Source organism: Gossypium hirsutum, chromosome A13 (genome assembly GCF_007990345.1).
Source record: "Gossypium hirsutum isolate 1008001.06 chromosome A13, Gossypium_hirsutum_v2.1, whole genome shotgun sequence".
Classification (NCBI taxonomy): domain Eukaryota; kingdom Viridiplantae; phylum Streptophyta; class Magnoliopsida; order Malvales; family Malvaceae; genus Gossypium; species Gossypium hirsutum.
The window spans coordinates 109,946,441-109,965,615 of record NC_053436.1 but is presented as its reverse complement, the minus strand read 5'-3'; the positions used below and the strand labels follow the sequence as shown (position 1 = coordinate 109,965,615).

At 27.5% G+C, this 19,175-nt stretch overlaps 1 protein-coding gene, 1 long non-coding RNA gene and 1 pseudogene across 2 annotated transcripts; 2 read left to right on the top strand and 1 right to left on the bottom strand.

The window, feature by feature from the left end:
* The first annotated feature begins 1,521 nt into the window (after positions 1-1,521).
* Positions 1,522-3,653, top strand: LOC107945249 (zinc finger protein WIP2-like; annotated as a pseudogene).
* Positions 3,654-3,913: 260 nt separating this feature from the next.
* LOC121212656 (uncharacterized) lies at positions 3,914-4,749 on the top strand. The gene is made up of 2 exons (XR_005907913.1): positions 3,914-4,159; positions 4,487-4,749. It is a non-coding gene; the product is annotated as an uncharacterized lncRNA (long non-coding RNA).
* Positions 4,750-10,536: 5,787 nt separating this feature from the next.
* On the bottom strand, positions 10,537-11,751 carry LOC121212655 (DNA damage-repair/toleration protein DRT100). The gene has a single exon (XM_041085857.1). The coding sequence runs from the start codon at positions 11,675-11,677 to the stop codon at positions 10,583-10,585; it is 1,095 nt and encodes a 364-aa protein (XP_040941791.1). The 5' UTR covers positions 11,678-11,751; the 3' UTR covers positions 10,537-10,582.
* Between the last annotated feature and the right edge of the window lie 7,424 nt (positions 11,752-19,175).

The window sequence follows — 19,175 nt, the reverse complement described above, 5'->3', positions numbered from 1 at the left end:
ATTTTAAGGTAATAGTTTTTTTTTCGGTGGAAGAAAACCGCCAAAGAACAACGATTACAAAGATAACAAAATTAACATTCAAAAGAAGTTAAACCAACCATATCTTCAGTCAACAAAGCTTTAACTGAAATAGGGCGATCCTTGAAGATTTGCAAATAATTACGGTATAAGTTTACAATCTTTGCCATGTGATCAACAATTCTATTGTGGTCCATTGAAGCATGTCAAATTCGTTCTTTCCAATTGTGACACAACAACTAATAGATTAATCTCAATTTTGACGTACTGTTATTAGCGGCATTTCCATTCAAGATTAATTCAACCAGTATAATATTATCACATTCTAATTCTAACAACATAATACCAACTTCCCATACTATTTGGAGACATTCTAATGCAGCTCGTGCTTCCATTTTGGAAATCCTATCCTTACCAAGCCTCACTGCAAAACCCTACAGCCAGTTTGCATTGTGTTGTCTAAAACACTCCCTGAATCAATGCACTACTAATAAATACTGAGATAGCACCGTCTTTATTTACCTTAACCCATTAACTGAATTCATTATTAATTTGCTTGTTCCGTTCTACTCTTTTGTGCTGAACAGTAGATATAATAAAGTGGAGCGAAGTTCAATCATTAAAAAGTTTGACCTAGATTTTGGAATTCAATTCATCGAGTTTTTTTCTAAATTTAATTTGTAATTTTAAATTGAGATAAAATTTAATCTTTTGGATTTTGATTTATTTACTTAATAAAAATATAAACATAATTTTTTTATATAATATTGAATAAGAGACCAAGATCACGGTTTGAATTCGCATCAAACATATGTATGATAAAAGATTTAATTCAAACCAAATAATATAAATTATATATTCAATTCTAATTTAATATTATTATTATTTATATTCAAGTTTATATCAAAATTTTTCATTATTAGTTAAAAATATAGTAATTATTTCCACAAATAATATTAAAAAATTACCATATATCTCTTTTTATTTTTATTTTTTTAAATATTGATAACTTGTTTGTTAATTGCTAGAACTCTGGCTAATTGAGTTAATGTGACTGTTCACTTTCTCTTACACCGACAATAATATCTATGTCACACCGACAATAATATCTATGTCAAACGAGTTAAGATTCAATCGATAACTACAAAAAGTAATTAAAAGTGAAAATCAAATTGAAATCGACATTATTAATAAAATTTTATTTGAATATCACCTCCTATTCGAAAAAAAAAACTAAACTCAAACCACACATGTGATTAAAAATAATAATAAAAACAAATGTCTAATTTACTAGGTAGTCACTAATTTGTACATTGTATGTGTCTTTTTGTGAGAAAATTAAGACAAAGAAGCAACCAAGGAGCTAAGTAGGGAGACAAAACTATAAAACCAATTACTACCTGTTTTTTACTTCCCCACTTTTCCTTACAATTAATTTACTTCTTCAACCTCTATTTATCACTCTTGTTATATATATATATATGTGTGTGTGTGTGTGAATTTCTTTCACTTTTCACACCGTATCCTTCAAACATTATCTTGTTCTTTCAACTTCTAAGATTTATCTTCTCCTCCACTTTTATTACCCTTTTTTTTATTCTCAAAATTTGTGGATCCTATTGAGTCTCCCCATATAAACTATTAGGGTGGGGATTTTTTGCTCTCAAACTCTAAATCTTCATCTTCAAGTGATCATCAACCATGTCTGATTCTGATCCTTACTCTAATTACTTCAATGGGTGGTTCAATCTCAACCCTTTTAACCCTTTTTTCCCATCTCCATCATCTTCAACCCCACCTTCACTTGCTCCTATCAATGGCTACAACGGGTACCCTTCTTCCCCACCTTTGAAAGAAGCTCTTCCTTTACTCCCAACAAGGCATGATGAAGAACAACAACAACAACAACAAGATAGTTCATCTTTTAGTGCAGCCATGGAAATGGAGAAAAAAGCTTGGAAGATAATGATGAAACCCTAACTGTTGCTCTTCATTTAGGACTCCCAAGCCCTAGTTCTTGCTCTAATGATTTGATGATGGTGTCGTCAAGGTTTTCACCACAAGAAGTAACAGATGATAAAGAAGATCATACCATTGTTGCTTCTGAGTATCTTTCAAATACACTCAACAAAGGTCAATATTGGATCCCAACACCATCCCAGATTTTAATTGGACCTACACAGTTTTCTTGCCCACTTTGCTTCAAGACCTTCAACAGATACAACAACATGCAGGTACTTTTTCAATAAAAATGGAACCTTTAATTAAAAAAGAAAAAAGAAGCCGTCTCTTTTAATTTTCAACACCTAAAAGAGGAAAAAAAAAACCCATTTTTTTCCTTCTTTTCCAGTTTGATTTCAACACTTCACTTTTAAGCTTGGTTATGATTATAAGATAAGAAACATATGGGTCCTTAGGGTTTTTTTTCTCTTTTTCTTTTTTTTTACACTTTATTATTGCATATCTTTCTCTTTTTCTTTTTATTTTTTTGCTTTGACACTTTGAATATTATTATATACATTTATGTATATATATTAATCTTTTTCATATAGTCCATATCTCTTACTTTTGCATGATTTGAGGGTGTTGGGATTTGAAAATTAAGAATAAATCTATATAGACCTGGTCCAGTTTTGAGAATATAAGATCACTATAAACTTCTCTTTTTATTATGTGATTGAACAACACAAAGATTATGCTTTATTTTTTTTGTACCTTGAAGTTTGTGTTTCACACTTTGGCAGATGCCTAGAACTGTAAGTATCCTCAGGGCTTATCAGATGATCTTCATCAAACCCCTAAAAACCCCAAATTTTTTTCTGTGAAGTAAAGTCAAAATTTGTGAAATGAAATTACATTAAAATCCCATTTTAATTCAAAGAGTTTTCTCTTCTTTTAATGCATACAATAATAGCTAGAGCAAATACATGTACAAACCCTAATCTCTTCTTTTCCACGCATCGCCATTAATTCAAGCAATAAAGCATGATTTTGATTTTGATTTTATAGATGCATATGTGGGGGCATGGCTCTCAATATAGGAAAGGACCTGAATCTTTAAGGGGAACTCAACCGACAGCAATGTTAAGGTTGCCGTGCTATTGTTGTGCACCAGGGTGTAGGAACAACATTGACCATCCAAGGTCAAAGCCACTCAAAGATTTTAGGACCCTTCAAACACATTACAAGAGGAAGCATGGGATTAAAGCATTTATGTGTAGGAAATGTGGGAAGAGCTTTGCTGTGAGAGGTGACTGGAGGACACATGAGAAGAATTGTGGGAAGCTATGGTATTGTAGTTGTGGGTCTGATTTTAAGCATAAAAGGTCTCTAAAAGATCATATTAGGGCATTTGGGAATGGACATTCAGCTTATGGGATTGACTCTTTTGATGAAGAAGATGAACCAGGGTCTGATAATGAACAAGATAATGAATCCTCTCAATGACACATAAAAAGGTGTTCCATAGTTTTAGCCTTTTGTTTGTTTTCTTTTTTTCCCTCTTTTACTTTTGGATTTAGCTTCGTAGTAAGAGACTCCTCTTTGATCAAAGGTGGACCAAGTTCTTGCATGTAATTCTAATTTGAGGGGATGTAGAATTTATCATTTAAATTTAGTTTTTATTTATTAATAAATTTATTGCGTGACTCCAAAATGAAACATCTATCGGATTAATCTGATTTAAAACTTATAATTATTTGAATAAGTAACTCGAGATAACTCATTCAATGTTGAAATATAGCTAGAAGAAAGGAAATCCGATTCTAAAGATTGATTTTAGCCTATTATTAAGTTCATTGAAACTTTCTTTGGGAGATATTGAGGTTGGAATTCAAGTGGAAAGGAGTGTGTGCACTATTAGATGATTCATTAACTAATGAGATTCGAGAAATAATAGCTTAATGGTGAGTTTGGATGGGTGGAATGTAGTGTGTTTAGTTTATTTTATTTTATTTTTTGTCTTACACTACAGTTTGTTATAACATCTAATCTTATCGCCACCGCTATTTTACATTAACAATAGGTAAATACACCGTCTATTCAAACTCACCTTAAGACGAGAAAATCTCTCTCTCTTCCTTTTCCTCATAGTAGCAAAGGCTGTTCATTTACTAATTGATAATGTGATTTATTTTCATTGGTGAGTTCTTAAAAGCAAGAATTAGTAAAAAATTTCATTAAATGTTTGCTTTGAGATCATATTTTTGAAAATTTTAATTTACTCTAATGATGATGTGATTTATTTTCATTGGTGGGTTTTTAATGATTTTTTGATAAAGTTGATAGCTATTTAGTTGAAAGATACAAAGATAGTTCTTTTTGTTTGCTAATAATTAGATATAAAAAGTAGAATGAGGAATTATTTGTTTGCTAAGTCTTCAAACTCTATATTTTAAGTATACACTAATGATTCCTAGTTATTCATTGAGTTTGCAATGAACTCACTCACTCCTCTTTTACTTTACAGATAGATATGTCGCGGATGGCAGCGATAAGGTAGATGACTTGTCGAGGCTCATCCTTGAATAGATATTGGAGAACTTGAGAAATAGGCAATGAGATTTTATTTACGTGGATTTAGATTTATTATAATTTGATTATGTTATTAAATCAATTTCCTTAAAAATTAAGTTTATTTTTATTTTGCAAACCCTTAAATTTTATTGTTGTAAATAAGTGGTGTATTGAAAATTAAGTTGAGAGTTAATGGAGAGTCACTTCGGTAGCTAATATAGTTCTCCAAATTTAGGTCAAAATCTACTTGGATAGGTTCGGGGTGTTACATTGTGCGTTTAGCTTCTTTTTTTTCTCACCCTACAGTATTTAATTGGATTAGTAGTTAAAACTGATCAATTATCAAATTAAACAGTTCAAAATAAATAAATTATTAAAAATTTTAAAAAATAAAAATTAATTTAACCATTGATTTAATCTGTCCATACCAACTTACAAATAAATTAATTTTATATATCTTACAAAATCGATACTTCAATCGCTTCTCGATCTAACTAGTCTAGTGAATTGAATTAGGACCAACAACACTACCCTATATTAATTTTTATACCCATCAAAAAAAAAAATTTTTTGAGCTGCTTTACTTGAAGAAAAGTTTTGGTGACATGAGACTTGAGAGAGACAGGCAGACAGCAAAAAGAAGTAAAAAAGATTGCTTATGAAAAGTCATATCAAAGCTTACAAATATACTCACCAGAGTATGTACTTTTCTTCATTTTTACTGTCCCCAAAACAAAACAAACCCACTCTAACCACTATTTCTATGCTTCTACCTCTCTTCTACTTTTATATTTGTTTTTATGGTTTAATTTAATATTAAATTCGAAATCAATAATAATCAAAAATTTAATTTTAAATTTTTTAAATATAAATAAAATATTTTTTATTTTGTTTTATGGTATATGAAAATCGTCGTAACATTATTTTTGTTTTCAATGTTTAAATCTAAAAGAAAAAATTTACAGTTTCATTGCAACTTTTAATTTCTCGTCAATTTTCTCTTTTGAGATTAGATTGATCAATTAAATAAGTTAAATTATTAATAAATTAATATATTAATCCGGATAAAGGGTTGAATTTGATTTTGAAGAAATCGTGCGAAATCAGTTAAAATAGGTTAAAAATAGTTGAATTAATAGTCGAATCAATTAATTTAATTTTCTCTATTTTTAAATTTCTTTTAAATTTTTTTACTCTTATAATTTTTAATAAATTATTTAATTAAAATAAAAATAACTGATTAAATCAAAAATCAATAATGATCACGTATATTATTTTAAAAACAATTTAGGTAAGGTTGGCTCGGCAGTATAGAGAGAGAATTTGCAGTTTCACTGTGCATATAAATTTAACTCAACAGTGTTAAAAAATTTATTTATTTATTTATTTTGTTAAATTGCATTCATGATTCTTTTCTTGTTATATTTATGTTAACCAGTGACCTGTCTGTCATAGCATTTTCATCATTATTTGACTGTTCTATTAATCTGTTAATGTGAAAATCATGAGAGGTTGATATTTTGGTTTTAAAATATTTCATTTTAATTTTAAGAATTATATTTTTTACTTATTGAGTTTTAATTCGATTATTATCGGTATTGATGAACATCCATTTAATAATAAAATATTTATAACACTCTTTCTGTGGATGTCCAATGATAGATAATATGTTTAGTTAAAAGCTTACTAAAATAAAAATCTTATGGGAAAAAGCTTCTTAGTGAAGGAAAAAAAATACACATATTTATAATACGCATAACATGTTGTCTCATTAAAAAAGTTTATCAAGAAAATCCAACGGGACAAAACTTCGATTAAGAGATAAAAAGTATAGCGCGTATTTACTCCCCTCATAACAACATCACATAATACATTATATTCTATATATTCAATATTTTGAATATTAACTTTTCAAGTGATCACTTGAACGGTTTTATATCATTATACTTTTAAATGTCACGAGTGAAGAAGAATTTAGAGAAAATATATTTTGATCTCTTTATGAGTTTCAACCATAATTATAACAAACGTTAATCATAATCTTTCTATGATTATATGAAAATACATATAGATATTTTGGATCAATTTATAATCTTTCTTCAACTGCTATTCACTAAGTTGAATTTACCCGTATCAATTTAATAAATACTTACACAAATACATTCCTAGAAATTTCCATATACTTTCAAGATTTTAATACAAACTTTCACTATAAAATGATTTACATAAAGCTTGTAACAATAATCATTAGACGCATATCAAATTTTCATGAACAGTCATACTAATAAGATATCTAAAGGTTACTGTATCCACCACAAAAGAATATAATTTTGTAATCAATGTCAGAACTTAGCAAAAACTTCAGATTTCTTATTTTGTTTTCACAGAACTAATCATTTGTACCTCACTAGCTTTATACCTTTAGACGTTTGGACTAATGGTTCAAACTTTACAAATTTAATTATACTCGAATCGTGACTTTCCATTTTTATATTTCTTGACAAATTTATTCAAGATTCTCATTTTCTTTCATTATTTCAATAATGCTATTACATGTAAAAGCGTTGTCGATAACTGTTTTATTTTCACAGTTTTATATATATTTTCTCGTATTGATATAACTTATCAACATATCTTCACGTAGTTGAATCTTTTCAGGAGTTTTTAATGTTTTTTTTTTACATAAATTATCGAAAAGGTTTACGATTTTTATAATAGCAACAGTCTATCGGCTAAGGGCTTAGCCCTTTAATTAAACAGAATATTATCAATTCTAGTTCTTCATTTGTCCAGCCTTCAATTTAGGCAAAATTTCAATATAATTTTATCGTTAACAAGTTAAATGTATTTCAAGCTTTAGAAATGGTTGACGGGCTTATCCCCTTAATTAATGGGATATTATCAATTCTAGTCCTTCATTTGTCAAGCATTCAATTTAAGCAATTTTTCAATATAATTTTTTATATGTATGATTTAACACTCTTCTAGGGTCCACAAAGTAGAAAGTGTTGGGCTTCTCTTTTGAGAACTCTAAAATTTTCTAATTATTGGGCTTGTCTTTATAAATAAAAAATTTTTTGGGAAAAAAATGCTTGTCTCAATTATACATGATTTTTTTTAATCATATCTACGTTTGATTTAATGTGTAATTTGATATACAAACTTTAATTTGATATAATTATACTCGTAGAACTTTAATTCTGATTCAAATATTTATTTTTAATTCAATTATTCGCATTTAAAGAAATAAATACATCAATTTTTTATATTGGATAAATATAATTATCTGTGTAGGCAATATATAAATATGAAATGATGCTATATTGAAAATTATGTTAATACTTTATGAGAATTGGATCGAATAAAAAATCAGTATAAAAATTGCACAAAATCCAACTATCATATTTCATTTTTCATTTATGTAAATCATGTATGTCAAGTTTAGCATTAATTAAAATTTTTTAACTATTCGTTTTATGTAAAAAAAATTAAATCGTTAAATATACATTAATATAGATAATATTTTAGATCGGTAAGATAAAGATATCGAATTGATTCAGAAGTTTACATCCATGATAAGTATAAATATCTTAATAAACTCAATAGTTAATTTGTTAAAATATTAATCGTATAAAAATTATAAATTTTTTTGGAACAATCTAATTATTAAGTTTTGATCAATATCTGCTCTTTTTGACACAATACTTAAAATTATCCATAGCCCTTTCCAAACTCATAAATAGGAGGATAACGCGCTTCAGCACACTCGAACCCACATCCTCACATATTGACAATAATACCCATACCAATTGAGCTCTATCGGTAAAATTATAAAAAAAGTTTATTGAATTATGAAATTTTGTTTTTGGTAAAAAAAACTTGTATTATTTCAATCCATATATTTACATCAATCATGTTCACATAATCACCTCATGTTAACAGTCCAGGAGTGCTTACCATCAGTCCCATTGACATCATAAATAACATAATTCACATTTATGGTATCAAATTCAATACTTGGTGACATTTTTTAATTACATAATTCAAGTAGAATTAATTATTTTAAGTGTTGAATTATGGATGAAATTAAATTTGATAAAAATTTGCATATTTACATAAAGCAAAAATTAAATTATGGACTTCAAAGTGTTAAATATTCAATTTTATCGTTCAACTAAAATCTTATTTGACCAATTGATCATGTTTTTGGGACGACAGCGTGTTGGATATTTCGTGGCTTTTATAATATTTGTATTTGAACTTATTAAATTTGAGTAAGTCATTCAAATCTAAATATGTATATATAAAATTATCCGTTGAATATCTAGATCAATTAGTTATTCGAATTTAAATATTTAATATGTCAAAAAATGACAACAAATTTTAAAAAGTTAATGATTCATATATCCGAGCTTGATATCTAAATTCAAATGAATTATTTGCAAAAGTAGAGCTAATTTGGACAATATATTCTCTAAGTTTAATATTTGTCATTCCCTCGTAATCATTTATGTATAGTAATTAGAATATATGAATCCAAATATCATCTAAATCTACAACATTCGAATATGCAAAAAAAAATGTAAATATTTAAATTGACAATATTCATTCATGTTTGTGCTTACATTAATAATAGATCACTTATCTATTAGGTGTAATGGTAAGACGCATTGTACTCCAAAAGAGAAACTGCATATTTAAACTTTAGAGACAAAATTATTGAGAGGGACAATCACGAACCTCAAACATGAAATGTAAAAAAGAAAAAAAATTGAAATATCATCTAATTTGTCATATTTGGTTAGCACCTTTTGACTGAAAAACATTTAATCTTTAATACTTAACGTGTTTAAGTTTTCATAATTGAAGAGTTCGATTTTTATAAATAAATAACTCTTCCCATTAGATTTGTGTTATTTGATTATCTACTATAGAAAACTACTCCTATTAGATCTTTGTTATTTGATTATTCACTCGAGTTAAATTCAAGAAGGTTGAATTTCACATTGATGGGAGGTTTAACAATGCCAATATATGTTTATTTAAAAAAGGCTTGTTTATCATTTATGTACGCTTAAAAGCTTTAGTGTGAGAGTCAACAGCCGCATCGAGGGTCTAGCAAGGGCTTTACCTCTTAAAATGGATAATTTAACTTTTGGCTCTTCATAATTTATAAAATTTTAAGTTAATATATAATAAAATTATACTTTGGCCTCTAAAAAATAATAAAATTTTGATTTAATCATTTGAAATATTATAAATATATAGATTATTAAAATAGTGAAATTGCATTTTAGTTATCATAAAAATATACAACTTCATTCCTCCTCAGAAAATATGTAGTTCATGTATATAAGTTAGATTGCATATAAGTTGGATTGCAACTTAGTGAGTTATTCTTTGGATAAAACTCGCAAATATACGTAATTTTCAAACTGCGAAACTAAATTCTATGTTCATTTCAAATTTACTTTATTACAAGGCAAAATCAACTAACTCTTAAATCTTCAAGTTTTACTCTATTAAAGGTTTGGATATATTCCAATTATTGATCTGAGTATATTTTGATTATCGGTTTAATCATGCTTTATAATATTTAATTGGGATAAATCTCAAAACCATACATGAACGTTGATTTTGTACAATTTCATACATAAAATATTAATTTAATTCAATTTTTATGCAGATTAGTAACATAATTATCGATATAACATCACTTTAAGTATACATATTGCAATACAAATAATTATATATATAATATAAAAATAAATTAGTATATTTATTCCTTTAAATGTGTATATTTAAACCAAAATTAAAATTTTATGTATATATTTGAATCACGATCGAAGTCATGTGTATAATTGCACATAATCAAAGTTTAAGTGTAAAATTGCACATCAAAACAAAATTAATGTGTAGGTTTTGAGATTTATCCCTATTTAATTTTGATGATAGTTATTTAAATATATATTATTTATCTATGTAATAATAACTTCAATAAAATTAAAATTAAAAATATAATTAATAGCATTATTAACGACTTAATTAATCAACAAGCTCTAAGTGGTTTTCCACAAAGACAATGGTTATGAGAAAATGACGATGCTTCGAGATGATCGAACGGAGCTCCGGCAGGAATCCGCCCGCAAAGGTGGTTGTAACTCACATCAAGGTGACCAATATAAAACGCCGCCGTCAATGTTCTCGGAATTGAACCCGAAAGCTTATTATACGATAAATCGATCACAGTAAAATAAGATCTCGGCCCGAAAACATCCGGTATTTTACCCGCTAACCCGTTTCGACTCAAATTCAAGTTTCCAATAGAAGAAGTCAAAAGAGTTGGTGGTATCGTACCCGATATTTTGTTACAATCCAAATTCAATGTAGCGAGTACCGCCATTTTCCCGAGTGAAGCAGGGATTGATCCCGATATTTTGTTCATCGAGAGGTCCAAATCTGCGAGACGATAAATTCGAGATATTGAACCGGGGATCGGTCCACTTATTTGATTCCCACTCAACAATGCTCGACTCAACATTCCGAGTCGACCTATACGTCTAGGGATCGGACCCGAGATTTTGTTATTTCTCAAATCGAGATGCATTAAACTCGATAAACTCGTTAACGAAGCCGGGATTCTCCCGGATATTTGATTATCGGCTATATTTAAAACCGTGAGACGGTTCAATTTTCCGATATCGTAAGGAATTTCTCCCGAGATTTTGTTACCGACTAAATCGAGGATTCGTAAAAACGACAACGTACTGATACATTTAGGAATCTCACCGGTTATTCCTTTCCAATCAGCTATAGTAATACTTGAAAGACGGGTCAACTTGCAAATTTCCGGTGAGATAAAACCGGTCATATAACCGGTCCGGTGAGCTCGTTCGAAAATGGGGTCTTCGGACTCACCACGGAGGTTGATGTCGGCAACTCGGTGTGACTCACTGTCGCAGCTAACGCCGTACCAGTTGTGGCAACAATCCGTGCCAGTCCATGAATCGAAGATTCCTAAGTATGGTTCGTGGAGAGCTGCTCTGAATGCTAACAGCGCCGCCCTGTCTGACGGAGGGCAGCTGTTGACGGTGGCGATGACGGCAAGTAATAATGCCGATATAATGGTAAAGACTGGCTTCATTGCTTTGTTTTGTTTGGTCTGAAATGGAGGAAGGATGTTTTTGTAAAAAACAAAAAAACAAAATACTATGGAAAGTGAAAGACAATGGGTTGAATTGAGAAGAGGTTTATTTATAATGGGGAAATGTGAAATTTTAAGGACAGTTTTGCCCCTAACGTCCATTTGGGCAGTTTTGTGGTGCTTTCTAGAACGTTCATTGTGGTTTTGCCACATCACTCTATCACATTTTCATTTTAATTTAGAAATAGGAAAAATGATCAATTTAGTCCTAATGTCTACCTCTTTTGTAATTTTGGTCTTGATTCTTCTTTTTTATTCACTTTGGTACTTAACCTTTAAAATTTAAGGTGGGTTTGGATGAACAGTGCATTTACGTGCGGTTATTGTAAAAATAGCGGTGGCAATGAGATTAAATAATGTAGTGATACTGTAATGTGAGATAAAAATAAACTAAACGCACCGCACTTAATCGCTCATCCAAAACCACCATTGGTCAATTTATTTTTTTCTAGATGAAAAAGTTAATTGAACCGTTAAATTTATAATAGTATAGACCTGAAGGCTTGCATGACCGTTCATATATACTTTATAAAAAATTTTAAAAAAATTAATAATAAATTTAACAAAATTCAAAAATATTCTTAATTTAAATCATAGATATGTATGTATAAATTATATATATATATAATATACGAAAATAAATCCTCAAACTCTTGATATTTAGAATTAGTTATTACACTTGTTATCTTCATGTTTCAAATTTATATCCTCTTATCGAGAATGTAATATAATTTACCATTACATCCAACAATTATTTTTTAAATTTAAATCACTTGATCTTATTATTCATGGTAATAATTTATTATAATTACAATTATTTAAACTATATTGCTTATAATTATAATTACTTCTTAAAAACTAATAAAACATATATTTTTGTATTATACATTTACAATTAGCAATTAAAACTCGTGGTCGAGGATTCGATCTTTGTCATGGATATGGAGTAACTTTAAAACTCGTGACCAGTATTTTTCCCCTTAATAGACCTACAAAATACAAAAAATTAATTATTGAACTCGTTTAGATAAATACCTTAAGAAATAAAAAACTGAAAAAAAAATAAATCTCTAGATCTAAATTCGGGTAAACGTCAACGACGGAGCAGATTGGCCCACGAGAGGGGTACTTGAATCTCTGTCTTCAACACAGGTATCACTGGTTCGGTCCTTTTGGAAACCATGCACTCTGTTTATTAATTTATTTACTTAATACAATTTACGAAGTAAATACAGTCAACATGATATTAAAAAAAATATATTTAGGGTTTCCTTCCATTGATCTGGACCGTTCAACCACCCTATATATATAAAAAAAAAACCCAGAGACCCCATTAAAATTGATTTAAACCATGGATAGAGGAAGAAGATGAAGTGAAGACAGGCCATGAGGTTGTCATGTTATGTGGGAGATACCAAACAAGAAGTGTAAGATTTCGATGTCCCTAATAACTCAACATGAGCTTCATTATTGATGGGACGTAATTGTATTTAAATCCACTTTTTGATAAATTTAATTAAAAATAAATTTTTACATTAATTTTTATTTGTTTTATAATTAAAATTGAATTTAAATGTTTTTGTTATTTTAGTAATAATTCCGGAATTCAAGTTGGAATATTGGATAAAACATTATTTGGAATAACAGTTACAAACTTCGAAATGCAAAGTGAAGGGAGGGAGACTCACAGCACAAATGTCTTGACTTCCTTAAAATAAAAAAAAATTATTTAATCCCAAAAAATATAAAAAAACTTAAATTAATATATGATAAAATTTATAATTTGGTCCCTTAAAATGTTAGAATTTCAAGTGTATCATTTTGAAAACCATATAAGCTAATAGAAAGGTAAATTTGCATTGTAGCCCTCATATAAAATATAATGACAAATTTCAATATTTACCTATGGTATGGTGGCAAATTTACACTTTAATCCTATTATTTTTTTAGAGTATGTTTCTTTCAAGGGCTTGGGCTCAAAAAAAAATTATAATAGATAAAACTAAAGGTTAATATACGGTAAAACTACACTTTAATCCTCTAAAAATGAATTTTTTTAAAGAAATTATAAATTAATACATGATAAAAATATATTCTCACTTCTAAAAATTATATAACTTAATTTCAGTCTTTTAAAAAAATCTCCAACTTTGTAAACTCTACTTTTACAAGTAGTGTATCAAAAATTAAAGAAAAAAACTCGTGAATTACAATTTTATTTTTAATAAAAGGGAACAGCATAAAGCGAAAATATCAACCGGTAAAAACTTAACCTGACATCAACACAACTCGATCAACAAACAATAAACCTTTTATCCTAGGTTAAGGATTGTCGAACACCTGCAAACTTGAACTTCCGACGAAATATCGATATGATAATATTATTAAATAATAATTGTAATTAATAAATAGAAGTTTTCCGACAAGGCAGTAGGAAAGTCATATGTTAGGAGAACCTTATCCATAAGATACTCTTCCTTATTGGGAACATGAAATCTCTCAGACATATCTGAATTTAAATTAATTTATGTCTGTTTTCCACTCCTAAGATTTGGCAGAAAATCTGACAGTTAAATTGTTAATTTAATACATTTAAGCTAGCTTAATAATTTTAGGTATAATGATTAATTTAATCTTCAACGTTTATATTTATTATCAATTTGGTTCTTTTTTTTAAAGTTAAATTCGATTATTAACTTTTTAAAAAGTGTCAAATTGGTTTTTTTATAACGGAAATGTTAATTAAAATAATAATCGTTTAACAATATCGACGTAATAACTCAATTCACGCGTACCTTATGTTGACGTGACACAATTTATCTTATATATAAAAAATTATAAAAATTCAAAATTTATCTTTATGCCATGATTTTATATTTGAATTTATTTTACATAGAATTTATAGGTTTTTATATATTTGATTTTGGTTATAGTTATTTAATTGTAGATTCTTTATAATTATAATTATAATTATGATATTTTATTTTATTTTATTTTTTAAAATTTAAAATTTTAATTAATTGTTGATCTGCATGATTTTCTTTTTTTTTGGGATTTTAAATTTTTAAATATGTTTTTATTTTTATTTATTATAACTCTGTTATTTTAATTTTTTTTTAATATAAGTCCAACTAAGTCTGTGGTGTAGTGATATTCAAATCAGTCCAATTGGTCGTAAAATTAAGTATTTTAATTTAAAATATTATAAGAATTTAATTAATTAAAGATTAGTGTAAATTTGGACAACTCACATAAATATAGTAATAATTGATACACTTAGCTGTTATGATTTTATTTAAATCCTAAATTTTGGGATTTTGATTTTGAAGTAAATAAAATAAATTGGGGGAAAATCTGATTTGGATTTAGTCAGTTTTTTTTTTGGTGAATTTATAAGACGAGAAGAAAGCTTTAACAATAATATGATTAAGGCGGCTCGAATCTAAACCGCATTTGAGACAATGAATACTCTAATCATCAAGTCTAATCATCAAGTCAATACACGATGTTCGATTTTGACAGATTTTAAATCTACATTGAAAAGAAAGATTGAATGAAAATTTTTGAATAAAATAATAAGGGTTTAGAGAATCAAGAGATTTAATTATGATCATAATTAAGAGGATTAATGCATGTTCTTCTTTATAATTTTGTTTTTAAAATCATGATATATTAGAAATTTTGAACATCAATCATGGCTTTCCTGTTGTTGCATGATTGACCTTCAGCATGTGCTACGTACATGTGCTATATATATAAATATAGGTTTAAATATATCAAAGGTCCCTGTATTCTTTTAAATTTTAAATTTTAGTCCATATACTTTAATTTTGAGACATTAAATTCCTGTACTTTTTTTTTAAGTTGAAAATCTTGGTCCGTCTAATTTGTAGTTAAAGTGAACGGTGTCAAAGATAAAATATCTTTTTGGTCTTCAACATTTGCAGTTTTTTTTTCTTTGTCAATTTGGTCTTTATTTTTGAACCAATAAGTCTTTCTAAAATTTTTAAAATATATATTTTTTAATTTTTATGTTTTTATTTAAAATATGAAAAAAAATTCAAAAAATTTTATGTACTTTTAAAGGGTAAGGACCAAATTGAAAAAAAATTGTAAATGTTGAGGATGTAGAAGTTATTTTACTTTTGACACCGTTAACTCTAAAGGAAAATTTACATGGAGGAATCAGAATTTTTAAATAAATAAATTACAGGGACTTAATGTGTCAAAATTAAAGTATAGGGACTAAATTTTAAATTTCAAATATTATGGATGGAGAAAATAATTTTGAGAACATTTTTCACCAATTTCATCATTTGATCTGGTTCAATTTTAAATTTAATCGTGATCCAATGTAACAGGTGCAAAGCTAGGAAAAAAAAAGTAGGGGCATAAATTAAATTGTCTATATCTTTATAAATTTTAAAGGATTAAATCAAATTCTTATCATTTCTAGAGGGTCAAAGTATAATTTTACCTTTACTAATTTAAATTTTTTTAAAATTTAAAAAGTCAAAATGTCAAAATTTTCATTTTAAGGGCCCCTTAAATCCACCTTTGCAATGTAACTATCAAACATAAAAAAATTTAAAATTATATATTAAAAGAAAAATAAAATTTAATTTAATTTTGGGTAATCGTTGTTTTTAAACTTATATTTCATAAATAATAGAAATATCTGATTTTTAATTTTTTTCATCAGCCTGAATGCATTGATTAGGTGTAAGTGAAATATTAGTTACATGATCCAACAAAATTAAAGATTTAGAGAATTTGAAATTTTAGATTTATTATCAAGTATGGTCAATAATTAGCACAAGAATGTAGTTCATAATAAAGGCAAATTATAATTGATTGGATAATAACTGGCATCACTATTCTTCAACATATATGTTTTTCAATAATCGTAATTAGTTAATGGTTTGGATTCGGTACAGGTGTTTAAAATTTGACTCGATTTGAAAAATCGAGATTTTTATCAAATTTTGAGTTAATCGAATTGAGTTATTCAATTTTTTTGTAATAATTCTAATAAGTGATTCAATTTTTCGAGTTTGAGTTGAATTGGAATTTACAACTTGAATAAAAAGTTTATGTAAGTACCTCTTGGGCCCCTGCCAAGTCTAAAAATATGCAAATTGATCCTTCTAAAAAAAATTAAGAATTCAAAATATTTATAAAATATTTTATTCCAATAAAAATAGCGGTAAACTTAAAGTTTTGAAAAAATAAATTATCAAATCAAATTTTTCATTCTAATTATCTTGTTTTTTTCCTCTTATTTTGTTCTTAAAAGAATTCTTATCTATCTATCTATATATATGTATAGTATTTATGTTATTTAACTTAAAATTAGTCATATTGCCAACAAGATTTTATTATAGTCGGTTTAATTTTTTAGTTTAACTCAAACAAATTTATTTAATTCAACTCGAATTTCATTTCACTCAATTCGGTTAAAAAAATTCAAATTGAGTTAGAATGATAATACATGACTTCTTAACTCGATTAACTATAATTTTTTTCTTCTGATTCAACTCGATTTGATAGAACGTTCACCCATTGTTCAAATATTCTTTTGATACAATGTTTAAGGTTTAGTGAATTATATTTAGAGGTGTGCATGGGCCGGGCCCATAAAAAAATTTTGGCCCGTTTTCAAGGCCCGGGCCCGACCCGGCCCGAAATATGGGCCTGAAAATTTGTCCAAGCCCGGCCCGAGAAAAAATGGTAGGCCCAGCCCAGCCCGGTCATATTAATTTTTTTTTTTGCTTTTTTTATTAAATAAAAAACTTTAAAATATAATAAATCAAATACATTTAAAACATAAAAACAAATATTAAAACAAAAAATAAATAAATAATGGGACTAAAATAATTATTAAAATAATACATAAATTAAAAATATAATAAAATGTAATTATATTAAAATTGAAAAATTGAAACAAATTAAAACTAAATTAAGAATTAAATTATATTAATAACAAAAGTTTTACAATATCAAAATAACATCAAAACAACAAAAAAAGTAAAGTAAAAGTACTAAAGTTATTTAAAATTTAAAATAAAAAAAAAATTAAAATAATTTAATATTAAAATCGGGCCGGGCCCGGGCCAAAAAAATCTTACCCGAGGCCCGGCCCGTTTTCTAAACGAGCCTCGTTTTTTGTCCAAGCCTGTTTTTCGGGCCTATATTTTTACCCAAACCCTCCCATTTTTCGGGCGGGCCTTCAGGCCGGGCCGGGCCGCCCGGCCCATGCACACCTCTAATTATATTTCACTTGGATAATTTTTACAAAGCATTTTTATTTTTTATTTATATAATTCTAATTACAACCATAAACCCCATAAATTAATAAGTTGAATTATAATACACGTTTAAGTATGTTTGAATCTCGAGTTTTATTTATTGTTGAAACAATAACTATGTATACTTAGTTTAAGCTTAATCAACATTTTTTTTTAAAGTTAATAGTATATTTGAAATTTTATATATGAGTTATAAATTTTTTTTATATCAATTGTGGAATTAAATATAAAACATTATATTGATAAAGGTTTGACAACTTTCAACCAATGTTTTATAAACTAAATTGGTGGTCGAACTGGTTTGCTCACCAGTTTGCCAGTTTGACTAGTCCAATCGATCTAATTAAAAAATTATTAAAAAAATCAGTTCAATCAATTCAACCGGTTCATATTAGTTTCAGATCTAATCGATCCACAAGTACCTTCCGGATTGATACCTAAATAGGTTCTCAGTCCAACCGGTCTGATCCAGTTTAAGTAAAATTGCTTTCAACCAATGAAAAAGAGTTTAAATTTGGGATTTATTCTTTATACCTTTTCAATATATTCCTTACATTTTAATTTGGTATACAACGATTCATATACTTTTTATAATGTTATTAGCTAGTAAAAGTAGTTAATATCATTAATTATTTTATTAAAATGCTATTTTGAACTTTCCCTAACACAAAAATATAGATATTAATGAAGCCTATGTGATGGCCTAATGGTTAAGGGTGTTCACCGCCCTAGGTGTGGCCTAGGTTCGAGTCGCGCTAATCATGTTTATTGCTCGAACTTTGCATTGTTATTGTAATTGACCAAAAAATATATATAGATATTAATATGATGAGTTTCAAACAGGAAGTTTTAATTAAAAAATCCCATCAACATTTTAAATTTTTAACTAGAATTGTTAATCATGTTAATTAATTGGACTAAAAGATAGATAATCAAATTATATCAAATTAAAATATAGAGATTAAATCTAAAATTTGAGGGAATAAAATCACAATTTCAACCTAAATAAAATAGGGTAAACTACAAAAATAGTCACTTTTATTTGCCTCATGTTACATTTTAGTCATTGATGTTTGAAATGTTACGTTTTAGTCACTTATGTTATTATTTTGTTACGAAGTGATCACTTT

What these genes read in the sequence shown, in the direction of transcription:
- LOC121212655 (XM_041085857.1), bottom strand. Translation starts at nt 11,677, where the DNA reads ATGAAGCCAGTCTTTACCATTATATCGGCATTATTACTTGCCGTCATC.